This window comes from Mucor velutinosus (assembly GCF_035048745.1).
Source record: "Mucor velutinosus strain NIH1002 chromosome Unknown tig00000093, whole genome shotgun sequence".
NCBI classification, from domain to species: Eukaryota; Fungi; Mucoromycota; class Mucoromycetes; order Mucorales; family Mucoraceae; genus Mucor; species Mucor velutinosus.
In genome coordinates this window covers 858,389-884,828 of record NW_027041907.1, presented here as the reverse complement: position 1 = coordinate 884,828, position 26,440 = coordinate 858,389, and the positions used below count along the sequence as shown (strand labels likewise).

Below are 26,440 nucleotides of genomic sequence, written 5' to 3'. Positions count from 1 at the left end.
GCATTGCTATTAGCCATACCACATCATTAATCTAGTTTAAAGACTTAAGCACCGTATGGACGTTTTTGTACTGTCATTATCAAAGAAAAACGTGCTTTTGCCACTGTAAACTCCAATTTGAGGGTCAAAAAATCAATTTTTACAAAGAAGCATCCAAGTTATTCAGACGAGGTCTGATTTTGAAGAGCAGACAAAGTAAAGCATGCTTCAATTAATTGAGAAACCGGGCTGCCTTGACAATTGATCAAGGAATAGCGTTCAAAAATCCGCCTATATGTTTAGCAACCCCTCAAAGTGAGCATGTAATCGCTTTGATATAAAGTCTCTAGCATCAACATGAGACGTGAAAAAGCAACCTCCCCCTCCCCTTTTACTGAAGTGCGCAACACAGCTTCAAACCTTTGTCAAACTATAGCGAAGCAAGATAGCACCAAATGGTTTTCAATACAACGTTTTCCAACATCTAACCCATTGATCTATGATTCGTAATTACTTGTAATTAACAGCTTTCAATAGGTTTCATATAAAGGTTCTTGCTTAAAATTGTCTTATTTCAAAAATCATCCATTTTGAACAACACTCTGATTTATCAGAAATAAATTATTTATAAAAAAGAGTTGAAATTAATCGTAAAGAATATCGTTTATTACATTGAAAATAAGAGGGTTTATATGCTATTCGAATTGAGGGATCTGATGTAAGGATAAGGTATTAGATGGGTTGATTTGGGTGATAGGATAATAGATCCAATCTATTATCCTGAACATGCCATGATATGGATCGTAACTGAATCCTGTTTCATGCCAAAGTTTATGATTTGATGTGATCGGTGCTTGAACTGCTTGTTTCTACGCATTTGGAGATCCGGTTTAGAAATGATACATCAATTTGCATTTGACAATCATAGAATTAGCGGGTATAGCTCAGTTTAATATTGGTTTTTTTACAATTGTAGTCAACTGTGGAATCGGTATGATCATAAATTGCAAGACTAACAGTGATTCGGCGGGAAAAAGCATGTTTTAAATTAAAGGTTAAGGGAGCTGCTAAAAAGGGAGGGGACCAGTAAAGAAAATGGCATCAAAACCCACCAGAGAGGAGGAGGAATGGCAATGGCCGCGCCGCAAGACGGGGGAGACGAACAGGACTCAAGGTAGAAACCGGCCAGACGCACCGCAGCACACCTAAACGTGCAAGCACAAATACCGAGTAACATGCCAGGTTAGAAAGGCGGAAAATATAGATGCGAAGGTGGGATTCGAATCCACGACCTCTCGGCATACTCACTGCTTCCGCATGAAGCTCTAACCAAATGAGACATTCAAGCATCCATGCGGGTACAGCTCAGTTTAAAGATTGTTTTTATTTATATACAATGTTTTATAATTAGGCACTCGGTATGAGCATATGCCATAAAACTAGTAACTATATAGACTAAAGAAAGAAAACCTCAACCGAGACAACGGAAAAGATGAGGAAAAAAGTTTGAGATGGCAGTAAAAGAGCGGAAGACTATTTGTAGTGGCACGATTGATCTTGAGGGATGAACCAACGGATGGGAACTTTGATTTGACTTACCACCGAGGCACCGCACAAAGAAAACAATCGGCCAAACGTTCATCTCAGTTAGCTATGAGAGAGAGGATAATAGAACCACAATGATCCGGGATCAGGATCAGGAGGAGCGATAGTAGCCAAAGGGTGGACCAGACAGTCGATTGCATGAAGCAAAGATAGTAACGCAGACCAGTATATTGGAGGACCAGCAGAACCACTTATAAGCAGCAGGTTGAGGGCATTGTCAATGACATGTACACCAGGAGGAGCAGCAGGCAGAGCATCCCACAGATCACGATCCAAAGCACGACATTGAGGGAAGTGATTTCGAGAGATGAAAGATCCATCCATGCAGGGACATTCCTCACGCATGTTTGCAAAACGACCAAGACGCCAACGAACCAAACGACTACGAGCAGATCGACCAATAGGTAAGTACAGTATGGGATCAGGGCGAGAGACAGAAGGACGGCACGCACGAAGCAGGACATGTTTACCAGTAGTAGCAGCAGCAGCAGCCAGTTGTTGATCCACCTGATCTTGCCAGAAGTCAGAGAAGTGAGCCTTGAGACCAGCAAATGAAGGGACAGGGTCAGGCAGGGATCTATACAAACTGTTTTCACAGATGTACCGATCCAGTCGAGTGTACGACAGAGCACCACGCAGAACCACCACAAGACTATCCTCAGGTAGAGTAGCAGAACGAAGAGCATACCTAGTTGCCAAGACATTATACCGATGTTTCATTGAAGGGAGACAGGTAATGTGCTTAGCAACGTTGAACCAGGAACCACCCACAAACATACCAACCAGCCGGTTTTGGAACTTGTCAAGAGCCTCAAAGGTACGATATTCAAGATGAGATATAGCGAGGCCATACTCAACCTTGGGTCTAACGAAAGCCTTGTATAGACGAGAACAGAGCAGCAGAGAGAAACCATTACGGTTGACACCAACAGAGTTCAGCAGAGCCATAACCTTGACAGCACCAGCGGACCGCAGAGACAAGATAATACTAGGAGCATGTAGCCCTTTATATCGAAATGGCATACCGAGATACACAAACTCATCTACCACCGGCAGCGGCTCATTGTAGAGAGTAAGACGAGCATCAGAGAGGGCAGCAGGAGAACCGAGCACAGCACATTTAGATGGCTTCCACCTATAACCAAGACAGACAGAGTGCTCAGCAGCAAGATCCAACATAGACTGGACACCGGACAAAGACTCAAAGATAGCAACATCATCGGCAAAGAGCAAGCTATTGATGGCAATAGGACGACTAGCACCAGGAGGATTGACTATCGTAGCACCAGTATCAACAGAACGCAAAAGATTCGGTAAGGAGTTGATATACAACAAATACAAATGAGGACGACTGAGTACTGAGCCTTGAAGTACACCAGTAACAGGAGAGAAAGCAGCAGAGGTATGATTAGCAATCAAGACTGAGACCGATACATCGTCAAACATGTTCATCAAAAGACCCAGAACAGGACGAGAAAGTGTAGAACCAGACAGGGCTTGCCATATAACCCTACGATCGACAGTATCATAAGCTGACTTGATATCCAAGAAAGCCACCACAGGATAGCGACGGTGAGTCAGAAAGTAATCATGCATCAAGTCATGTAAGCAGAGGGCTTGATCCAAAGGACTACGTTGAGGACGGAAGCCACCTTGAGCAATATTCAGAGCAGGGGAGTGTTCATCCAGAGCCGGCAGGAGACAGAACTCAAACAACTTACGCATCACCGAAGTGAGCGAAATTGGTCGATAATTACCAGGATCGGAAGCATCACCCTTCTTGAAAATCGGAAACACCTGAGCTTGGCGCCATAGACCAGGAGTATAAGACCATTGATAGCAGAGATGAAACAGCAGAGAGAGCACTGGGGCAATTTCTAAGGTCAGAGCTTTTAACATCTCAGCCTTGATATGGTCAGGACCAGGAGCTTTATGAGTGGCAGACGTTTAATACACAGTACCAAGGTATCAGTATCAAACAAAGACATGTCCGCAGGGAGACAGAAAGGCAAGTCAGAGACCATAGGAGTGACAGGAGCAGGACGAGAAGCAGTATTTAACAGAGCACCTTCGTAGACCGTAGCCAAATGAGAGCCCATAGTAGCAACAGAAGCAGCAGGGCCATCTGGGTGACTGTACGTAGGTGAAGACTCTTTATTGCGCTTGATGCGTTTTATAGCAGCAGTAGCTTTTGAGAAGTCTCTTTCCAGAGCACCACAGAACTTATGCCAGGACTTGCGCTTAGCAGACTGTACCAGAGAGCGAAAACGGCGATGAGCTTGCTTGTATAAGACCCAACAATCAATCCTTATTAGTATACCCAAGGGCATACCGCCATCGACTGTAGAGACGGTCCCGTTCAGTAGCCGCGTCTTGGACTTCTTGCGTTCAGCATTTCTTCCAATGGCCGGGACGGCCAGACTTCACACCTATTGAGCTATCCAAACATTCATACAAACATTGGTTCAAAGAACCGTTGAATGCATCAATGTCGGGACGAGTACCAGGAGGAGCAGACACCAAATCAGAGAGAGTAACAACCAGAGGAGCAACAGAAGATCGAAAGGATTCACGGAGTAGGCCCAAAGGCCTCTCTTTCGTCAATTTCGAGAGCTTCCATTGCCTCCTAGGAGCCAGAACAGAATCACCAGGAGCCACAGTGTCATCGAGAGATGGCACATACTCAAAGTTGAGTAATATTGATTGGTGTTCAAAATCAAGAAATGCGGGTATAGCTCAGTTTAAGATTGGTTTTTATTTATATGAAATTTAGTGGGCACTCGATGGGAGCATAGCCTAATTTCAAGAACAAATATATAACAAGTAACTAAAAAAATCCTCCAGAGCACTTTCAAAAGGACAAAAAATGCAGTGACAAGAGTGCAGGACATGGAGACTAGTGGTGCTCACATTGAGGATCTCGAGGGACAACCAACGGATGGGAACTTTGATAATGACTTACCACCGAGGAGCCGCACGTAGAAAACAACAATGGAACATGTTCATCCCTGTCAGATCAACCAGTACGAGAGTACCAAAGAGACGCTGGATCTGGATCCGGAGCAATGACAGCCAGAGGATGCACAAGGCAATCGATAGCATACAGTAGGTTCAGTAGAGCAGACCAGTAAGCAGGAGGACCAGCAGAGGCAGTGGTTGGCAGGCAATTAAGAGCATGATCAATACGGTGCACACCAGGAGGAGCAGGCGGCAAGGCATCGATTAAGTCAGGATCAAGAGCATGGCAGTACAAAAAGTGATCACGGGAGATGTGAACACCTGCAGGTGACATACATGGGCACTCCTCACGCATGTTTGTGAAGCGACCAAGGCGCCAACGGACCAAACGACTACGGGCAATACGACCAAGAGGCAGATAGAGGATGGGATCAGGCCTTGTGGTGTCAGGACGACAAGCACGAAGCAAAGTATGACGACCAGTGACAGCAGCAGCAGAGAGCTGGAGATCAACCTGATCTTGCCAATAGGCAGCAAAGGTAGTGCGCAAGCCAGCAGAAGAAGGAACAGGGTCAGGCAGCGACTGATACAGAGGGTTTTCACATATAAAACGATCCAACCTTGTATAGTGCAAATGGGCACGAAGTAGAACCAGCAGACAATCGTCAGGCAGAGTATCAGCACGCAGAGCAAAACGGGTAGCCAGGACATTGTAGCGATGTTTGATACTGGGAAGACAGGTAATGTGCTTGGCAACATTGACCCAAGTACCACCCACAAACATGCCAACAAGTCGGTTTTGCAGAGTATCCAGAGCAGTGAAATCACGAGCAGAGAGATGCGAGATGGCCAGACCGTATTCAAGCTTAGGACGAATAAATGTCCTGTACAAGCGAGAGGAGAGCAGCAAAGAGAAACCATTGCGGTTGACACCAACAGAGTTTAACAGAGCCATGGTCTTGACAGCACCAGCAGAACGCAGAGACAGAATACCAGGAGCATGCAGGCCTTTGTATCGGAATGGCATACCAAGGTATGTAAATTCGTCAACGACAGGCAGAGCTTCATTGTATAGTACCAGAGGAGAGCCAGCAAGAGCAGCAGCAGTACCAAGCACAGCACATTTGGAAGGCTTCCACCTATATCCAAGAGAGACAGAATGACCAGCAGCAAGATCCAACATACGCTGAACCTCAGACTTTGAACCAAAGACAGCCACATCGTCAGCGAACAGGAGACTATTGATAGCAATAGGAGCATCAGTACCAGGCACAGGCAGCATAGTAGCACCAGTAGCACCAGAACGCAAAAGACTCGGTAAAGAATTGATATACAACGAGTACAAGTGGGGACTGAGCACTGAGCCTTGCAGAACACCAGTAACAGGAGAGAAAGCAACCGAGTTGTGATTAGCAATCAAGACAGAAACAGACACATCATCAAACATGTTGATCAACAGACCCAGAACAGCACGAGGAAGACTAGAACCAGCCAAAGCAGACCAGATAACACGACGATCGACTGTGTCATATGCTGACTTGATATCCAAGAAAGCGACAACAGGACGACGACGGTGCGCAACAAAGTAATCATGCATCAAGTCATGCAAGCAGAGGGCTTGATCCAGAGGACTACGTTGAGGGCGGAAACCACCTTGGGCAATGTCAAGGGCAGGAGAATGGGCATCCAGCTCAGGCATGAGAGAGAACTCAAACAGTTTGCGCACAACAGAAGTCAGAGAAATAGGCCTATAGTTGGCGGGATCAGAAGCATCACCTTTCTTGAAAATGGGAAAGACTTGGGCTTGGCGCCAGAGAGCAGGAGTATACGACCATTGATAGCACAATTTGAAGAGCAACGACAAGACAGGAGCAATCTCAGAGACCAAGGACTTGAGCATCTCAGCCTTGATATGATCTGGACCAGGAGCTTTATGTGTTGGGAGCCGTCGAATATGAGATACTAAAGTATCAACATCAAACAGTGACATGTCCACAGGCACACAGAAAGGCAGAACAGAGTCAAAAGTGGGGGGAGCAGCAGGACGAGTAGCAGTGGCAAGCAGAGAGCCATCATACACCGAGGCGAGATGAGAACCCATAGCAGAGACAGAAGCAGCAGGACCATCAGGGTGGTTGTACGTAGGAGAGGATTCTTTATTACGCTTGATGCGCTTAATAGCAGCAGTAGCTTTTGAGAAATCACACTCCAGGGCAGTACAGAATTGTTGCCAGGACCTTCGCTTTGCAGCTTGTACCAGGGAACGAAACTTGCGATGAGCAACTTTGTATAAGAACCATTTTTCAATTTTGGCAATACCAAAGGCATGCCTCCATTGACTATATGAGCGATCGCGTGCAGTAGCAGCATCCTGAATTTCTTGTGTCCAGTACTTCTTCCAATGGCCAGGACGACCGGATTTTACACCAATAGAACTATCCAGAGATTCATACAAACATTGATTCAAAGAATCGTTGAGTGCATCAATATCTGGACGAACACCAGGAGGAGCAGACACCAAACCAGAAAGAGTACCAACCAGAGGAGCAACAGAAGATCGAAAGGATTCACGGAGTAAGCCCAAAGGCTTCTCTTTCGTCAATTTCGAGAGCTTCCATTGACGCCGAGGAGGCAGAACAGAATCACCAGGAGCCACAGTGTCATCGAGAGGTGGCACATACCCGAAAGTAAGTGACATCAATCGATGGTCAGAACCAAGAGACAGATCAGACTCAACCACCAGTTGAGGATTCACCAAAGCAACATCACCAATATTTGTCAAAAACAAATCAATGACACTACTCAATTCTTGCTGCTGCCGAAAAGAAGAGTACGTCGTAACGCCAAAAGCCAAAGACGCATTGAGCACAGACAAGCAATGTTCATCAAACCAAGGTTTGAGAGCATTACCACGAGCATTGGAGATAGCATCACCAGTGAGAGAACCCAACCGAGCATTGAAATCGCCACAGAGGATAGTATCCCTAGTCATAGGTAGTGAACTAGGGGCCGAGAGCACCTTATCAGAGGATAAGGGTGGAGGAAAGTAAACACAATGAACCGTTAGGGTGCCAACCTTGAGAGACAGAGTGTGCGGATTATAAGAAGGTAGTTGGGAGACAGTGAAGGGACAGGAAGGAGAGACAAAGGCAGTGATACCACCAGAACCACGATTGAAAGCACCAGGTACTTTTGAACCATAGAGATGGAATTGAGACCAGTTTGTTGGAAAAGAGCCAGATGTAAGCCAAGTTTCAGTAACCAGCAGAACCTGAGTATCCAGTACATGAGAGAGAACATCATGGACTGTTGATTGGCGAAGACCATTGGCATTCCAGAGTGAAAGAGAGACGAAAACCGGGGAGACAGGCACATTAACATTATTAGGCAGTATAGATGGGGCAGAGAAGGAACTCATTATTGATCCACATCAGACATATCACTATCAGATCCAGCCTTGCCCTGGGAATCAGAGTTCAGCTTGCGACGGAACAGGAAATCAGCCTTTTTGGGCTCCTTCTTAGCAAAGCGTTCAACGGCCTGAGCAACGGCAACAGAGAGACTTTCATCGCAGATCCAACCTTTCTGTATAAAGTACTTACCGACACCACTAACATTAAGTGGGCGGAGGAAGGACAAAGTTTGCAGGCAGCGAGCTTCAGTAAATTGGTGAATCAGAGCATGACGATCATCATCAGAGAGGCTGGCGTACTTGGGATCAGCAATATTGCTGGGGTCCAATGGATCAAAAGCAGGAAACAGTTCACCCTTAGCCTTGGTCAATAGAGCAGTAAACTCCTCAACGTATTGAACGTGCAACAGAACACCAATAACATGGGAGGCAGGAAAGCAGATATCCAAGACACGACCCAGATCAACACTAGCATTAGCTAGATGCTTACGCACTTCAGAACGTTGGATCTTTCGGGATCTACCAATATATACATATTGATAGCCCTGGACACCTTTGGTAGCAGCAGTGGTAAAGGCACGACCAGCAGCAAGACGTTTTTTGTCTTTTTTCTTAGGATCAGGCTTGTGAGCAGCAGCAGTAGCGATTTGGGCGAAATTAGGAGCTTCCTTGAGAGGCTTTGGAGACACTGGGATAGAGGAACTTTCGCCCCCCTTGGGTCGACCCGAACCAGGAGAAGTGGTGTGACTAGTAACTGGACCTTGTTGTAATTTTTGAATAACCAGGTCCTTGTCTTGTAAAATTTTTTTCAGATCCTTGTTTTCTTGTTCCAAAGCAGCCAAACGTGTAAGGAGGTCCTCATGCTTGTTAACTTTCTCTGTTACCAAAGTAAGTTGTTGCTGGATTTGTTGCAGTATCGCTGGAAAGTGACTCATATCCAGAGCTTGTAGATTGGTGTCCATGGCGTTGAATATTTTTTGAAATTCCAACAATTCGAAAAAATATGAAACAGGTGTACGACAATTCTGAAATTATAACACAATAAACTGTTGATGGATGCAAGTATACTGGTACAATTTCGAGTGGATTGGAGTACTGGATGATGAGATATTACGTTTTTTGTGGTTTTTAGGATACTTTTTCTAAAGAGGGTGGCAAAAAGTGTCGAAAAACGGGAAGAGATGCGGGTATAGCTCAGTTTAATATTGGATTTTTATTTATTTACAATTGTAGTCAACTGCGGAATCGGTATGATCATATGTTGCAAGACTAACAGTGATTCGGCGGGAAAAAGCATGTTTAAATTAAAGGTTGAGGGAAGCTGCTAAAGGGAGGGGACCAATAAAGTAAACGGCATCAAAACCCACCAGAGAGGAGGAGAAACAGAGGGAGGAATGGCAATGGCCGCGCCGCAAGACGGGGGAGACGAACAGGACTCAAGGTAGAAACCGGCCAGACGCACCGCAGCACACCTAAACGTGCAAGCACAAATACCGAGCAACATGCCAGGTTAGAAAGGCGGAAAATATGGATGCGAAGGTGGGATTCGAACCCACGACCTCTCGGCATACTCACTGCTTCCGCATGAAGCTCTAACCAAGTGAGCCATTCAAGCATCCATGCGGGTATAGCTCAATTTAATATCGGTTTTTTATTTATTTACAATTGTAGTCAACTGCGGAATCGGTATGATCATATGTTGCAAGACTAACAGTGATTCGGCGGGAAAAAGCATGTTTAAATTAAAGGTTGAGGGGAGCTGCTACAGGGAGGGGACCAGTAATGAAAACGGCATTAAAACCCACCAGAGAAGAGGAGAGACAGAAGGAAGAATGGCAATGGCCGCGCCGCAAGACGGGGGAGACGAACAGGACTCAAGGTAGAAACCGGCCAGTCGCACCGCAGCACACCTAAACGTGCAAGCGCAAATACCGAGTAACATGCCAGGTTAGAAAGGTGGAAAATATGGATGCGAAGGTGGGATTCGAACCCACGACCTCTCGGCATACTCACTGCTTCCGCATGAAGCTCTAACCAAGTGAGCCATTCAAACATCCATGCGGGTATAGCTCAGCTGGGAGAGCGTTAGACTGAAGATCTAAAGGTCAGGTGTTCGATCCACTTTAGCCGCATACATTTTTATATATTTTTTTGATTTGCTTACGTAATTCTACTTTTGCTTTTACATCAATGCTGATTTCCTTAAAATCTGTCAATTGTTTTTTTTTTTTTTTTTTTTTTTTTTGCAAACTCAAATGTCGAATCCAATGTTCATCGTTTTTAGCACTGAAGGTGTTTTTTATTATGTTTTAAATTGCTTTTTTATAGGGGGAACAGGTGAAATATAACATTATCGAATTCGTTTTGCCTTATTTTTAGTCTCCATGATCAATCCAATTACAATTTTTTGAAGAGAAATGGAACTTGGAGCAACAGACTAACTGAAGTCATTAGATTTCATTAGGATACCTACGGTAAGCCCCAAGCACTATAATAATGTGATTTTTTTTTAGAAAAGAATATCCTGACATTTGCAGTAATCTTTGTATCCAAATACGATTTCACTTAATGCTAAACATCAGATTCTCCCTGCAAACATCTGCCATGCCAAGCCATCGTCTCTATTCATGCCGTATCTGTATTTCTATTTATGCAGTAGTATTCGCATTAATCATATTTCAAATAATGATCGGTCAAGTGAAGTTAAGAATGGTACTTTCTTGAGGGTGGCCATCAGCAAGACAGGCAAGACAGCAGATTACAATGTACTTGCCTCTTTATATCATCTAAGAACTTGATATTGACCATTGAACTTGCTGATGTACCTGCTGCTTTGACACACAAAGCAAAGGTAGCCAAGTGCAACAGCACATGGGGATGAAATTCGATCAAAGTACGCGAATGTCATTATTCTACAAGTATACGCTATTTACGTTTATTGTTCAATGTCCTTTGACAAAAGATAGGCGTCTCTATTTTCTATATTCTTGTAATAATCCTTCTCAGTGCCAACAACCTCGAATTGGTTCTTTTTGTAAAAGTCGACAGCAGCTGTGTTGATGGTCTGAACATGCAAATAAACTTGGGTGATGTCTTTGGCTAATTTAGCTTGTTCTAAAATGTGTTGGACTAATTGAGAGCCTGAAAGAGTGTGGGTGTTAGTATACCGAGCCATTCATTGCATGCAAGAAACAAATTACCTAACCCGAGATGACGGTAGGGCTCCAAGATACCTAAAGTCATGATGTAAACCTTGAACTTCTCAGGATTGCTTTCATCAGCTTCCTTGCGACAGCACACTGTACCAACGCAAACATCATTGTAATAAGCTAACAATCGGTTAATGATCAATAGCTGTCAATTTCGGTCGTGTATCAAGGAGTGTACCTAATTTTGCAAATTCTCCAGCTTCCAACAAGTCGTTGTAAAAGTTGTCGCCATAGTGTACTGGAAACAAGACTTTGTGAAGAATTCTAACTTGGCCCAAGTTGTTGGGAGTAACATCTCCAAGATCAGAGCGAGATGCCATATTGACAAAAGTGTGATTTATGAAGAATGCAAAGAGTAGAAAAAGAAGAACTGTGTGTTGAAACGCATCTTGAAAATTTTTATGAACTGTTAGTATGGTGTAAGAACAGTGTTTCATTGAAAGGCCGATGTATAAAGCAGTTTTTATTATGGGATGATGCGCTTCATGTTAACGATGATTTGATCAAGAGATTCGCATACTAGATCTACATAGCCAGCATCGTAAATATCTTTGGGTTGCCAGTCTTCTACCATGGATGCGTTGTTCCATTTAAGGTACTCTTGCTTGTGCATTTCCAATGCGGACCATGACATTGGCTTCTCCAAGAAGGATCTCAACAAATATACCTCAGCACTTTTCAATTGCGACATGTCAAGCGCCATCTCCATGCCGCGATAATTGAAGCCCCTGCCCGGTACTTCCTGATCCTTCAATGCAAACTTACTCATATAGTACCATGTTGCTTGCTGTTGCTGTGTAATGGAGAAAAATCGAATACGGCGATCCAGGTCAAATGTTTCGGTCCGTAAACCATGCAATTGTACCTTGCGAAATCGCTGGAATGGCATGTGAATTTGAACCTTGTAGCGACGATCGCGCTGTGTATACGCAAACAAGATTAGCTCGTCGAGATACGGACATCGTGGTGAGATGTGGTCAAATACACCGTCGAATGAACTGCAATGCCGCATTATCAAACTCTTCAAAGGGTGCTTGTCCCAAATAGGCTCTTGTCGACGATGGTCAAATGATACTCGAAGGGCGATGTTGTGCAGTTCAAGAAACTCCAGCTTTCTGCAATAGTCCAGAATAGAGTCAATCTTGAACGGGATGTTGAGATTGCAGTGAGGCTCTCGTAGACATAAATGCACCAAACGAGGGCAGGCATTAGCAATGGATTGCACCAGTGTGTTTGGCATGACACCGCGAGGAATAGGACCAAATGTGAGATGTGTGAGATTGCCCAGGATTTGGTGAGGGCTTTCGAACAACGCTGATGTCAATAAACCAGGTACTGTAACATTGTCATACACTTCCAATCTCTTCAATTTCCTGTGTTGCGCTTTATCCAGTTCCTGAAAGAATCTGAAATCAGGAGCAGTGTTGTTCCACATGATGTACTTCAAATGCGGACAGTCTCTAATGAATTGGCGGTATAGTTCTATTGGACACGGCTCAATGATATCTTTGCCAGTTCCCAAGTGGTGAAAATCTACTGAAATAAGGTTTGGATACTTTCTTCCTAGGTAAGGTAACCAATCATGGTAGCGATCAGCGCCGTATTGACACTTTAATTGGAAAGATTTCATTCGTAGCAGTGAATTGACATGCGTGGGTTGAATCATTCTGACAAAGTCTTCGGCTTCTGCTCTGTACCCTTCCAATGCAATGCTCTCTAGATAGGGACACTGTTCATGTATCGACTCGACGTATTGGATTGTAATGTTATGGTGTTGGTTGATTCCCATGAGCGTGAGATTTCTTAAATTTGGTGTGTAACAAAGCAGTAATTTGGCATCAATTTGATTCATAGAGTACAAATCTAATGTGATGGATGACAACTTGCATGCACCGTAATTGGACAGAAAGCGAGTAGCAGCCACAGGAAACAGACGTCGAGCATGGTAATTCCGCGGCAAGCTTGTATTTGGTGATTCTTCAGTGAATGCCAAGTAGTTCCATATACGCCAATCGACATGTATTGACTGAACAAATGGACATGATGTTTGTAGCCTTGCCAGTTCGTATTCCGATAATTCGTTCAGCAAGATGTTCAATTGATGGACGCATTTGCCGAGTGGCAATGATGTGGATTCAGTTTGATTGAATATATAGAGCAGCTGCTTGAGCTGATTTGGTGATTCGATTGTGATTGTGCGGTAAAGTAGTATAATAAATATCTGATAAAATGGCTTGTTTAGATGTAGCAGCTCATAGCGATCTTGATGTGACAAGTACGAATTAATATGTTCAATGATTTCAAAGGGTAGATAGTGAATTGAGCTCATCATGAATAGTGGTAAAAGGTATAGCAATGAAAAGAAGAAGGAGACAAATTAATGTAGGTCTCTAGTAATAAAGTTTTAGAATCTATTCCATATTAGACGGTGCCTGAATTGATATATTTTTTTTAACCATCATGAATGCTCTTGCAAGCTTGATACAAACCGAGGGCTGTCTAGTGTCATAGGTACATAATACTATATTGTGTCATATTGGTACCAATATCAAAAAGAAGTTTCCATTGTGGGCACTATTTTTTCTTCCATTCATCGTTATGACAACGAAATCATGACATTATGAATTCAGTCTGCGACATGAAATCTTCTAATTACAGAGCCATCTCCCCCACTTCAAATCAGATAATTTCATGCAGAACCAATCATCAGGAGTGAAATAAAGCTAAAATTCGTAAAGCTAAACAAAATCCCTTTATTCTACAAGCAACAGCTTGTTATTAATCAATAAATGCTGCACCGATTTGAATTCTATTTTGACAAAACCGCTATAATACAGGTTCTCTGGATCCCAGAAAGAGGCATCCAAACAAGTGTTTGGCGTCTGCAAGTTGCGCTTCACAGCTTCAATGTCCCAAGCTTTTAGAGTTTCGGTTGTTACAAGCGACTTTAGTTCCTGAATGTCCCGGCCATCCAATCTGTCAAGTGTATGAGCAAACTCCATATTGCGGTACTTTTGAAATGCAATCTTTCGGCCAACCGGATGTGAGCGAATGTCATATTGACTCATGTAGTGCCATGACTGATTGACCTGGAAGAATCGAATACGACAGCCAGCATAGTAACGACGAGTACGAAGCCCTTGGATCTTTAATGTGGTCAATTCTTGGCGAGGCAACAGTATACGAACTTGATCTCGTCTATCTCGTTGGAAACAGCCCAATAACTCTACATGATCCAATGCTGGACAGGCCCTTGAGACAGCATCAAAGACCCCTTCATTGAATGATGCTCGCTTCAGCTTTAGTCTCTTCAATGGATGATTTGATGTTTCCAAGTTACATGATGTCGCCGCTGCCACCAGATGCACATCCTTCACATACAATGTTTGCAGCGATCTGCAATGCGCTAAGATATCATCCATACTATATGCCATTTCGGGATCAACAAAGCATTCCTGGATCTTGAGCGCCACTAAATTGCGGCAATGACCAATAGCCTCCAACACCTGAGCGGTTGTAACTTCTGCCGGTGGTTGACCAATCGTAAGTGAAGTGAGTAAACTTGACATCAGTGAGTCTTGTTGAACGAGTGGGGAAAGCTGAATTGAACCAGGGATCTGAAAGTTTTCATATGCTTCGATACGCTCCAAGTGCAAGAATGGCTGCTTTTGTTGTTTCTTATGGTGCTGATCGCACAAACTAAACAACCCCTTTTGCTGATCATGTTGCACAATAATGTTGTTCCAACGGATAGATTTGAGTTGGCGACAACCATGCGTGAATAGCGTAAAGACTTGGTCTGGAATAGTTTGATTGCCCCCACCGTCCTTACCTAACCCGCAATGCTTGAATTGAATGTGTTGTAGATGAGGATACTTTACAGAGAAATAAGGCAACCAATACGGCCATTTAGCTGATCCGGATTTTGATGCCAATGAGAAGGATTCCAGTACCGAAGGTGTCAGGACAATACAGCCTTGATGCTCACTGAATTGAGGTAGCAAAGCAGGGTTTGGATCCGATCGAGTGCACTTGATGGCCAGTTCTATTAGATGTGGGCAGAGCTGATGGATTGTTTCCAAGTAGCCTAGTGTGATGATGTGCTCGTGATTCAAATTCAGTAACTTGAGCGTCTTGAGGCGAGGACATGATGCAAGAATGGACCAGACATCTGTGCTATCCTGATGTGTGGCGTCGATGGTGAGATGTCTAAGGCTGTGAGAGCCATAGCAAGAGAACAATTGATCAATAGGAGGCGGTAGACCTTGAGGTGGATGAATGTATGAGATGGGTGCATCAGAATCAAAATGAACATTGAATTGCAATGAAGAGGTCCATATGCTCCAATCCAAGACCAATGTATCTACTTCGGGGAACAGCTTTGTCAAGTGAGATGTGTCATACTCCGAGAGATCGATGTTTTGCAGCGTTAATGCCTTTACATAGTGGCCAGGTAGTCTACCAGTGTAGAAAGCTGGCAAGATTCTTTGCTGTTTGTCATAGCTATCAATAGCGAGAGATCGGTATATAAAGTTGTAGAAGAAATGATACCATGATTTGGACACAAGTATCACCTGAAGCAAGTCTTGAGTAGATGTATATACAGAGATCAATTCAATGATTTCGATGGGCAATGAATTAAGTATTGTTGCAGTAGTCATAACTGTATTATTAATGAAGGAAAATGGGGAAGAGAGATGAAGATGGAGTCATTCTCTTGTAACTCTATTTGATTTAATATATACTAAGGGCACATACAAATGATTGGCTAAAAGTGCAAATGATATCACAATGGCTAGTTTTTGACAAATTAAACGAAAAGACCAATCGAAGCAAATTATTTGCACTTATCTTTTTCCTTTCTTCTAAATGCTCACACACATACCCAAGCAAATAAACAATAAATTTCGGGCATATGCCAGAAATTTTGAGCTTTATTGCCCCTGAATTGGTCAGGCAAAAAAGTCATTTGTTTGATATTATTTTTGAATCACATTACTATGGTTCCGAAAATAGGGGCGGAAGCAATCTTGTTGAAAATCCAGGGTTTTGTTCTAGCAGTTCATATGGATGATTCAAGGCACTGAAGATATAGCTCCCCCACTCTTTTTTTTTTTGGCGAGCATTTCCTCTGGTGAATCTCTTGCTTCAGATGACAGGCTTATATAATTTAAGGCGTGTTGTATAAATAAATAGGATCAAGATTCATGCGGTTTTGTATGATAAAGCCGGGGTTTCTAGACCAGAAATTTTTCAAATGTAAAAATTTCGACAGATAACACTGCCCTGAGAAATTTTTGAAATCAAACAAGAGAATGAATGTTTATAAATTTGAGCCAAGTGCGGAAATATTCGGTAAGCGAAGATAGCAAAATAGATTTGTAGAGACTAAAGAATATTTATACTACAGCATGAGCATATGGAAATCGAATATAAAGTTTATCTGCCATCACACCACCATTTGGTTGAATGGTCTTCGTTTCCAGACAATCTACCTTTTTAATTCTTGGTTATTGAATTCCTGTGGCGAATACCCAATCTCATTGAAACCAAATAATAAACTAGGCTTGATGCCAGCCGCCTTAAAAATTCTTTATGGACCACCTAAGATGAAGAAGAACGACAGGTCTGAAATCATATCACATTCGACTCAACCTTCAAATGAGGCTGGAGCTAATTGTTGGTGAAGATAGGCGCACTCAGAATCTGCCGGCTGTCAGCGAGATTACAGTCGTTATTTTCTACCATTATTCTGAGATAAGTTTTAGATATCCTCATCACATAGTGAAATAGCTTTTCACCCAATAGTAATTATCTTTTCTGAACGACTCAACTGTTTATAAGCCATGTTGAAATGTTGCAAATCATATTAGAAAGCTGTGATTACATCTATTTTGGCGGTGAGTCAAGCCGATTGGCAGTGTCAGGTATCTAAAAACGAACAAAAACAACAGAAAGTATTCAGTCTAAGCGATTGTTCTTTCAAATTCATGATTCTTATTTAATCAGCATCCCAATCATCAGAAAGGCATTTGGGTCAGCCAGCAGCAGCGCCACCGCCAAAATTAATTCAAACTCAGTCTTTTTTTTTTCTGCTCAAGATTGGATAAATTTTGTCTTTTTTTTTAAATAAAGCATTCATTTGCCCTAAAAAAAAAAAAAAAAAAAAAAAATTTGTCTTTTTTCGACTTCTTTAATTTATTTTTTCAGATTCGACTACATAAAATATACTGATCATCCGATGCTTCTTTAAGCTTTCTTGGAGCGCTTTTCAAGGCGCATCCAATGGTACCAAGTAAGATAGATGTCTTGAATAAACTTGTTGAGCAATTTATAAAAATTTGAAAAGAGGTTTCTGGCCAAAAAGTCGAAATTTTACATATCAAGGTCCCATAAAGATGATTTCAGAGGGTACGTTAGATCGATAGAAACATTTTGATTCAATACATACCATAATAAAAGTCTTCATTTTCAAGGTGAAAAACGCGATCGTTTGATTTTCAATGAAAACCATGAGGGGGTACTTCATGCTTTTTGGCCGATTTTTGATCATGTTTTTTTGGTCCTCAAAAAGTTGAGCAATAGTGGCAATAAGTAACTGCCAGATGAGAGCAATTGTTTGGTGCTATTTAGATAGTCTAAAACGGCTTTGAACGCGAGAAATCATGGCTTAAATCTACCCAGATTTTGCTGTATTACACACACTTTTGACTAGAAAGGGATAGTGCCAGTATGCTGCTTGCCCGTATATGAAGTAATTACGTGTGTATAGATGTAGAGCATCACGTAAGAATTAGATCTACAGATAACATGAAGGGGTCTCATGTGTAAGTGGAGGGTCAAAATGAAAGTAGCAGTATTTTGACAAGATACGCAAGGGCAATCGGTAACGCGAGCTGCCGCTGCGCAGGTTGGTTCTCACCGAAGCGTAAACACTCGCATAACCATAGTGTTATTTCAATCAAACCATAACAAAAGCTAGTAAGTAGAGGCGCTACATCTAAACAAGTGGGGGAGTGGGGGGGGGGGAGCGTTTAATAGCTTTGACACGCTTTTATGTTGCATCAGTGTATGTTAAAACATCAGCTGAAATGTAATAAATTGCAGACATATTTCTTAAGGTGCTTCATGACTTTGAGGTAACGGATCAAATTCTTGTGAATTGATCGTCGGTCGCTTTCACCAGTAGCTACCATTGTATGCGTGTTGGGGTATTTGTATATAAGATACTATACTCTGCAATATCGGGTCAAGTCTAAACGTTGTAATATTTGATTGTTAAAGGGGTGCTCGCCTTTTGAACATGCTTGCCTTTGAGTGATTGCACAATTGCCTCTTCAGACATAGTGTATGAAAAGAAGCTCAAGTGAGCTTTTGGTGTGAGATGCTCGAGAAAAGTATGGAATTTGATGCAATAATTGTATTGAACTCGATACATTGATCCATTTGAATGATAAATTGGAACGGTTGAGCCATTTCATAGCACGCTGCGAGAATGATATGCTCGAAAGGCATTTGGTAGGTAAACATGGCGTCTGATTGACTGATGAAACATTTTGCGAGATTGCTACTTCACAGTGCTTGATGAATATGCTATTGAAAGCCGTATTTTCTATGCAATGGGCCACGGTATCAAATCTAGATACAAGGCACATCGATTGTGCCCCTCACTACTGATTTGCATGAATCACGACAAATTTGTTAAAAGTGCACGTTTTTACGGGATTGTTCAATCTGTAAACAGGGGTCTTTCAGTTTTCCAGCACATTGAATGATTGCTCAAGAGTCTGTATCGGATGAATCCCATGGTTGATGCAACATTCAGATAAACACTTATCACCAGCCGTGAACACAACAGGGGAAGAGCTCGTATAGTATGATGTGCTTTTCTACGGCCCAAGCCAATTTTTTGAGTAGGAGATAGGTTTATTTGGTGGATTTCATCATACATTTATTGCAGCATTTTTTTTTTCCTTGGTTTAATATATTTCCTTACACTACATCCTTTTAAAAATAATACAAACATAAAAAAAAAAAAATGAATGGTGATGAAGATGAGCTGTCCTATTTGAACGACTTTCAAGAGATTTTGCAGTCTGAAGTTTATGTGGACTTGGAGAGATTACGTATATTAGCTAGACACGGCGTGCCCGACCAACTACGAGGGGTATGTTTTCTTTTGTACGTCGTTGTAGCATACATTAGGTGCTAACTTGTAACAGGAAGTTTGGAAATACTTGCTAGGCGTACAACAAGCAGATCGTTGTAAGCTTTTTATTTATATACTTGCCATCAAGAAAGTATTTCCATATTAATACTTAATTGCAGCCAAAGAATTAAGTTCAAGTAAGGCAAGGACAGAAGAATACGATCAATTAGACAAGATAGACAGTGAAACAGCCAAACGGATTCGAGGAGAAGTGAGTCGGTTTCAGCGTAGAGTGCCCGAATTAGATGGAAATGAGCATGTTCAGTCGTTTGTCAATATCATTTTAGCTTACTTGAACAGCAATCATGATGTTGAATACAATTCCAGCCTAGTGTCATTGTGTGCACCCTTCATCTATGTCATGGAGACCGAATGCGACGCCTTTTTCTGCTTTGAGCGGTTGATGCAAGCGATAGAGGAGTACAACACAAACATCAGCTTGAAGGAGCAAGTGGCTCAGTTCATGACACTGTTTAGATGTGGATTATCCGAGCTATGTAGCTATTTTGACGAGGAGGAGGTTGATTTGAATGAATGGTCGACATCTTGGCTACAAAATCTGCTGGCCAAAGAGATGAGATTCGAGAATCTGGTTCGACTGTGGGGTAAATGTGTGCTGCTGTCTCATTTGACATGTTTACTTATTGCCATTGTGTGTATAGATACCTATTTCGCAATGACAGATCCGTTTGCATTTCATCCGTTTGTGTGTCTCTGTAAGTGTGACACATCAGCCTCTACTAATAGAGTAATTAACTTTTTTTTGAACCAGCCATCCTACTAAGCGCCAAAGAAGCCCTTGAAGATTTAGAACAATCCGAGATTAGAACCATGCTACTTCGACTACCGTTATTGAACATGGAAATGGTAACAAGATACTGATAATGATACTTGTTGTTGTCATGTTAGCTGTTGAGTCTCATCTTTTCTTGTTTAGATCATTGCAGACGCATATAACTTTAGACACGAAACCATCGAGAGACAAATGAGTGAAAATGGAGAATTATAGAAGGAAAGGGAATTTTTAATAATAGTAATAAATGTAATTAATAGGAAACTAAGCAGAGGGTGTAGTAGCGGCAGCAGGTTGAGTAGGTGCTGGTTGATTTGATGAAGAGTTGTTCTTTGTCTATAAAAATCGGGATTAGTAAATCTGAGCCCATTTCTCTTGCTTGATTTGCAATGTTCAGCAGCACAAAAAGGGGAAGTCTCTCTACTTTACCTGTGTACCAACAATAGAACCTAAAAAGATAGGGTCTAGTTATAATAGATGCAAATGAAAGAGAGGGTTCAAAGAGCACTTACCAATAATAACACCGAGGATGACTAGGATTGTAACTGCAATAATAATCTTCCACTTTAGATCTTTCCACCACATTCTCTTTCTCACTTGATTAGCTCCACGACGGAAATGGCCCGCAGTTGCCTGCAAATCCTCTGTGTTGATGTTAATAACACATAAACAAATAAATCACTTGTACACAGAGAGACAACTTACCCGTCTTTCCGCGAAGGTCATCCAATCTCTCGCCTCTTTGCATCACTTTATCAATGTTCTCTTGCATTATGCCCACAACCTCATCTACTTGCTGTTGCACTCGGGCAGTCTTTTGATTACCAGCTCCACCGGCACCGTCAGTACCGCGTTGGTTGTTGGGAATATAGGGATCATAGGGCTCAGACCTGAGTAAGATGTTAGTGCTCTACCTTGCAGTATTCGCCCGTAGATAGTTACATGTTGTATTATAAGTATAAAGTGAAAAACTGACAAGAGAAAAAAAAGAGGAGAAAAAGAAAAAAGAAATGAACGAAAAAAACCCTTTCTCTTTTTTAACATTGCACAAAAATTAATAGTGTGTGTATCCACCTTTATTCTCTATGTGTAAATGGCTTTGTGTGTGTTTCAAAGCAATAAGCACCGAGATAAAATGATGTCAGTTGAAAGCCAGTTGGATATATGCCTTTCTCTATTTAGAGCAGATCTTGACTCGTTACAGCAAGTCCTTTCTTGATCCTGTCAGCTGCTGCCAAGCCTTTCAACGTTGCTGAATTGGGACATTTGTCCGGTGCAAAATGAACGATAAAGTCGTCCTGTTGGTAGAATTTGGGAAACGTATTGAACAAATGATTTTCTCTGTCTAAAAACTTGGTATGCTGAATAAATCCTTCTCGGCGCATTACGTCCCACATGGCTCCCTGCTCGTAAGAGGGTCCTTGTCTGTACCATTCGCTTTGATTCTGGATCTCTTGCAGGAATTGGAATGACCATGCTGTGTTTCTGATCAGAAATACGCCCGCATTAATCATTTTATCCGTACCAGGCCTGACAATGATGAAGTGGGTTGAATTGTTGATCTCTAGTCTTTGAAGCAAGGCCTCGATGGTCTGCTCATTGTTCATCACTACTGCATCCATATCCAACCAGAACACCCAATCGTATTTAGGAAGCACTTTTTGAATGACATCAATCTTTCCCCATACAGTGCGTCTTTGATCAGGTCGCAGCGCTTGTTGTGCAAATTCTCTAGATCGGGCTACAAAAGCATAACCATGTTTATCTGCATAAGAACGCTTGTTCAATGAAGCTCTGGTACCACTTGGCTCCATACAGTAGTCGTAGATGTAAGATGACGTTACCACGGCAACGGATTTTGCTTTGCTCTTGGGTAAAACAGGCTGCAGCTGATACAAAGAGCTCAAATCCAAAAAGTCTTGGTCTTGGTATACATGTGTTATAATGAGGTTTTCAGTGTTGGTCGATTCTACGCTGTTCTCCCAGATTGCTACGCTGCTTGCTGTCGATCCATCCGCTACTGGATTGCTTAACAGCTGTTGTAATTTGTTCCATGAAACCACCATTCCTTTTCCATCATTTCCCATCTGATCCACTGTTGTAGCAGCGCTCTCCAAGTCATGTATGACTCGATCCATATGGATAAACGTGTGTATGTCCTGAAGGATTACAAAATCGAATGGTTTTGACCAGGCAGTTGCATTGATCTGTCGCAACATGTCAAGCGTGTCAGCGCTGGCTTATCAGATCTTGCTCATGTTTCTCAACTTACCCAATGAAATGCTGTTTCTGAAGTGAATGTTTGGTCAGTTGGCAATGTGTAGATGTCGTTGTACTCCATCTTTTCAGTTTCAAATGCTCTTCTTTCTGGCGTATTGGATTTGGGAGCTCCACCGTGGACCAAGAAGGCGTATTCAACCTGATCAAAGTCGGCTGCAGGTATCAAATTGTCATCCATGTTGAAATAGGTTGATCTGATAAGACTTCGTCTCGTGGTGTATCGTGCCTCTGTACCGATGACCACCAGATATCGCTTCTGGCAGTTTAGACTGTCCTCTGTGACAATAACATGCTCTGTGTTTCTGATGTAGTTCATCTGAAATAGCACAAAGAACAGGATAAAGAACAAGCTAGCGCCCAGTAAATGTCGCTTCTTTAGTCCTTTGATATAAGATACCCCATCCTTCAACATGGTTGTTTGTAGATGAAAGGGAAAACAGGAACAAATAGTTGTAACATGGTCTAAATTGATTGATTTATTTATATTAAAACTCAAGTGGATCTACTTTGCCTGGCGTAGAGCCACATCCAATGCCACCGCCGCCACCACCAATCTTGTTGGGCCCACGATTGGCAAGTGATGAGAGCCCTTTGCTTTCCTTCTTTTTCTCGTCTGAAGAAGAGGCTGCCGTAGATGTTGAAGCAGAAGAAGGAGGCTCAGTGCGACGTGTAACAACGCCTCCTTCTGGTGGTAAATGGAAGGTTTCGATGGCAAATCGCTTACGACGGAGCTTGAAGCCCAGATCATTGCTGCCGCCTGCTGACAGCACTGAGAGTTTGGTGCTTGGTGGTAAGAGCGAGTTTAAGACGGGTAGTTTGTGCACATGGAAGAAACCATGATAGTTTTGTGTGTAGGCTGCTTCATTGTGCACAGGATCGCCTATAGTAGGGAATGAGTATACAAGCCAATGGACGTAAATCGCACTCTCATCTACCTGCAAACGACTCGATTTCAATGACTGCATCCACCATATGTTCGATGCGCTTCATCACATTAGGGACCTCATCATAGAGATAAGCTGGCACAGTGACAACAGCAGTGCCAAACGAAAATCGAAGCAATCCACGAAGCGCATGGAAAAACTTGTACAAATCCTAATGGGACCTGTCAGTATGACAGCATCATCTCCCTCCCCCTCCTCCTCTTATCCAGCGCACTTACGTAAGTTGATTTCGATTGCCAACTGGGAGACGCTAATGAGTGAATAGCTACTCTCAATGCATGGCGAGGCGTGCCTGGAGCAACGGGAACAGCTGAACTAAAGTTGCCATCCAAGACGACCTTTCTAATTTTGCTAATCAAGCTTTCGTAATCATCCTGGTCCTCCTCCTCTCCATCGGCCACCATATCCCACTGCATGATATCTATATTGGCTTGATCCAAGACTGTGGATGGCACTCGCTTCGTTAAATCGAATTGACTGCAGTAGGGCCTGGGCTCGTCTGACGGCTTTTGTGATTGATCTGATGCGGTGTTGGCTGTTTTCTGCTGCTGAGGTACTGGTGATGCTATGCGATGATGACACATGAGTTCTTCAATCTACAGTCGCTCTCTGCCTCCATCTACTTACCTGGCTTGGCTTTGACGCCAGTCTCAAAGCGCTTCAGATGAGAGTATCTCCAAGCAATCTTCATGCGATCACTTTCAGCATCGGTGCGAGCATTCTTTGTCTTGTCACTGTCATCATCGCCGTCCTTGTCTGAAGTCGATAACCACATGAGCGTCTTCAGCATCTCTTCAGGATCCTCGTCGCGAGATGTAATAGCACAATGATGTCCAGAGCTAATGCCTTGAGCAATAAAGTACTTGAGCAAGAGCTGTGCATAGGTTGTAGCACGATCCTCTTTGATAAGCATCACAGTGCCAACAGGCTGTCCTCCACCTAGAATATCGTCTAATGATGGCACGCCAGTCGAGATCAAGAGCTGGCCATTGTAAGCGCTCAATCTTGAGCCAGATGGTAGTTTGGGTTGCTGATCCACGTTTCGTTTCTTGAAGCTCATTTAGTATGTATTTGTCAGGAAAACCACAAGATTTTGTTTTGTTTTCCTGTTTGATTTAGCCTCAAGAAGGCGAAAAAAAGTGGACTGCCTTCATGTGGATGTGAATGTATGCTATAAACACTACTCGTGGACTAGAAACCAGGCGTTAGTGTCGATAGACAGATGCACAGGCTATTCATCGCAAATGTGAAATGGGTAAGGCACCTTTTATATGCTTCTGTCGACCTTTGACATTCTCAATGGATCATGTAAATGTGGAAACATTGCACCAGCACTGTAAATGTATTGTTGTGTCTGTGCCACTCAGCTGAGCTTTGATAAGATGAGTCCTGTATCCATTTGTGTTTCAATGCAGAATGGCCCTTTTCCACTCTTTTCTTTCTGATTGCTGATGAAAGATGTCGCAAGATTCCAAAGAATGGATTAAGACACGGATGGCGATACTGCGAAAGCAGGCTAATTTCTCGTTCAATCAAGACTTGTTCATATCCATATTACTATGTTTGATATCTGGAAAAGACAAACACTTGGTACTCACTGCTCCTCCCGAGAGATTAGCAGAAGTGGCTCAAATGGCTTCACAGGTAACATTCGTGAAAACAGACGCTTTCTTGAGATTCTCTCATGTGGTCTATTGTAGATTAGTCGCTGCTTATTTGGGTTTACCACTGCTAAAATGATCTGCACCGAACAACAATCAAGAACAGATCTCGTCGATACACTCTTCAATACAAAGGATGATTCAGATATGTCTATGGACAAGCTCAACCCCAATTCGCAGCACAAAAGGCCTCATGAGCTATCACATAAGCCAAGCCAATCGATACAAACATTGGATTCGAGGAATTCCGAAAGATCTCAAACGAGCCAACACACTGGCAGCAGAAATACCAGTATCAAGGTAGTTGACAAAGGCAAAGATATCGCTCCCCCTATTGAAATGACGCTCTTGTGCAGTTTTCGCTACTAGGAGACGACGACCTACGCGCTTCTACTCCAGTTAATCCTGTTGATTTCAACCTGACTAAAAAGAGGGTGCTGCGAGGAAACTCGGGAGCCTCGCCATCAGCGTATGCCAATTCAATATCCACAAAGGAAATGCACAACAGGAGAGACAGATCTCGATGGTCAGACCACGAGGACACAAAAAGATCTTATGCAGCCTCTACCTCTGCCATGGGATCCACGCGGCTTGCTCAAACATTGATTATGCAAGGAATGGACGCTTCAGATGCCTCGATCCAAGCGCTTTTATTGGAATTGATCGTGACAAAAGAACTGAGGATATCCAATGTCAAGTACAATGTGCCGAAGCCCTTCTTTTTGGTCATTGCTGTGCTACCTCAGGGCTATGATCGATTAAGGATATCGTCCCAATTGGTAAATTTACTCTACAAACAACAGGTATGTCCATTGTACTCATCTGTATGGTTATAGATGGACCGATTTTTTGTCAGTTACAATTTTGAGCAAGACATGTTTTCGCACTCGAGTATGTCAATCCCCAATCCATTGGTACGCCAAACAAGCTCTCGAAGATTTGCCTTGATGAAGCCTGACGAGATCAAAGCTCTAGCGGAAAAGGCAAGCAGAGTCCATGTGAACATTGATATTACTCGGTATGTGCGAGACATTGTAGTGGGCATCCGGACACATCCTCGTGTGAAGGGTGGGCTGACAGCAAGGTGTAGTCAAGATCTCGTTACCGTCACAAAGTAAGTAGAATACACTCAACAGCATTCATACTCTCACATGGATGGAATAATTAGATCACTAGCAACCCTCTTTGAAAGAAACTTTTTGACACCGGATTTGGTCACCATTGCGGCCGAGAAGGTGTTTAGTCATCGCCTGCATGTCTTGACAGTGAATGCAACGGATGATCAGATGGAAAAGGAAGACATGGGTGCAAATATACCCTCAGACATTGTTGCTGAGATTCTTCGTTTGATTTACGTGCCTGTTTAATAAACGTTGTCATGAAAATGAAA

General features: G+C 42.7%; 11 protein-coding genes and 1 non-coding gene across 12 annotated transcripts; 3 read left to right on the top strand and 9 right to left on the bottom strand.

Moving 5' to 3' along the window:
• Positions 1–1,626: 1,626 nt before the first annotated feature.
• ATC70_002029 (uncharacterized protein) lies at positions 1,627–3,309 on the bottom strand (the record flags this gene model as incomplete). The annotated part of the gene is made up of 1 exon (XM_064821413.1): positions 1,627–3,309. The coding sequence occupies one exon, from the start codon at positions 3,307–3,309 to the stop codon at positions 1,627–1,629; it is 1,683 nt and encodes a 560-aa protein (XP_064681099.1).
• Positions 3,310–3,476: 167 nt separating this feature from the next.
• Positions 3,477–3,914, bottom strand: ATC70_002028 (uncharacterized protein; the record flags this gene model as incomplete). The annotated part of the gene is made up of 1 exon (XM_064821412.1): positions 3,477–3,914. The coding sequence occupies one exon, from the start codon at positions 3,912–3,914 to the stop codon at positions 3,477–3,479; it is 438 nt and encodes a 145-aa protein (XP_064681098.1).
• A 686-nt stretch (positions 3,915–4,600) lies between these two features.
• ATC70_002027 (uncharacterized protein) lies at positions 4,601–7,534 on the bottom strand (the record flags this gene model as incomplete). The annotated part of the gene is made up of 1 exon (XM_064821411.1): positions 4,601–7,534. The coding sequence occupies one exon, from the start codon at positions 7,532–7,534 to the stop codon at positions 4,601–4,603; it is 2,934 nt and encodes a 977-aa protein (XP_064681097.1).
• A 425-nt stretch (positions 7,535–7,959) lies between these two features.
• Positions 7,960–8,916, bottom strand: ATC70_002026 (uncharacterized protein; the record flags this gene model as incomplete). The annotated part of the gene is made up of 1 exon (XM_064821410.1): positions 7,960–8,916. The coding sequence occupies one exon, from the start codon at positions 8,914–8,916 to the stop codon at positions 7,960–7,962; it is 957 nt and encodes a 318-aa protein (XP_064681096.1).
• A 1,097-nt stretch (positions 8,917–10,013) lies between these two features.
• Positions 10,014–10,086, top strand: ATC70_002025. Its single transcript has one exon. It is a non-coding gene; the product is annotated as a tRNA-Phe (tRNA).
• Positions 10,087–10,889: 803 nt separating this feature from the next.
• ATC70_002024 (uncharacterized protein) lies at positions 10,890–11,483 on the bottom strand (the record flags this gene model as incomplete). Its single annotated transcript, XM_064821409.1, has 3 exons — positions 10,890–11,095; positions 11,155–11,283; positions 11,342–11,483. The coding sequence occupies 3 exons, from the start codon at positions 11,481–11,483 to the stop codon at positions 10,890–10,892; spliced, it is 477 nt and encodes a 158-aa protein (XP_064681095.1).
• Positions 11,484–11,629: 146 nt separating this feature from the next.
• Positions 11,630–13,495, bottom strand: ATC70_002023 (uncharacterized protein; the record flags this gene model as incomplete). Its single annotated transcript, XM_064821408.1, has 1 exon — positions 11,630–13,495. One exon carries the CDS (start codon positions 13,493–13,495, stop codon positions 11,630–11,632), a length of 1,866 nt encoding a protein of 621 aa, XP_064681094.1.
• Positions 13,496–13,916: 421 nt separating this feature from the next.
• On the bottom strand, positions 13,917–15,824 carry ATC70_002022 (uncharacterized protein; the record flags this gene model as incomplete). Its single annotated transcript, XM_064821407.1, has 1 exon — positions 13,917–15,824. One exon carries the CDS (start codon positions 15,822–15,824, stop codon positions 13,917–13,919), a length of 1,908 nt encoding a protein of 635 aa, XP_064681093.1.
• Positions 15,825–19,201: 3,377 nt separating this feature from the next.
• ATC70_002021 (DPBB_1 domain-containing protein) lies at positions 19,202–20,381 on the top strand (the record flags this gene model as incomplete). Its single annotated transcript, XM_064821406.1, has 6 exons — positions 19,202–19,330; positions 19,386–19,428; positions 19,492–19,977; positions 20,035–20,088; positions 20,145–20,239; positions 20,310–20,381. 6 exons carry the CDS (start codon positions 19,202–19,204, stop codon positions 20,379–20,381), a joined length of 879 nt encoding a protein of 292 aa, XP_064681092.1.
• Positions 20,382–20,429: 48 nt separating this feature from the next.
• ISC1_1 (phospholipase C type enzyme) lies at positions 20,430–22,857 on the bottom strand (the record flags this gene model as incomplete). Its single annotated transcript, XM_064821405.1, has 6 exons — positions 20,430–20,501; positions 20,595–20,614; positions 20,678–20,809; positions 20,871–21,075; positions 21,368–22,372; positions 22,438–22,857. The coding sequence occupies 6 exons, from the start codon at positions 22,855–22,857 to the stop codon at positions 20,430–20,432; spliced, it is 1,854 nt and encodes a 617-aa protein (XP_064681091.1).
• A 73-nt stretch (positions 22,858–22,930) lies between these two features.
• ATC70_002019 (uncharacterized protein) lies at positions 22,931–24,449 on the bottom strand (the record flags this gene model as incomplete). The annotated part of the gene is made up of 4 exons (XM_064821404.1): positions 22,931–23,325; positions 23,381–23,540; positions 23,608–23,954; positions 24,017–24,449. The coding sequence occupies 4 exons, from the start codon at positions 24,447–24,449 to the stop codon at positions 22,931–22,933; spliced, it is 1,335 nt and encodes a 444-aa protein (XP_064681090.1).
• A 398-nt stretch (positions 24,450–24,847) lies between these two features.
• On the top strand, positions 24,848–26,417 carry ATC70_002018 (uncharacterized protein; the record flags this gene model as incomplete). Its single annotated transcript, XM_064821403.1, has 5 exons — positions 24,848–25,033; positions 25,090–25,350; positions 25,407–25,829; positions 25,887–26,164; positions 26,219–26,417. 5 exons carry the CDS (start codon positions 24,848–24,850, stop codon positions 26,415–26,417), a joined length of 1,347 nt encoding a protein of 448 aa, XP_064681089.1.
• Between the last annotated feature and the right edge of the window lie 23 nt (positions 26,418–26,440).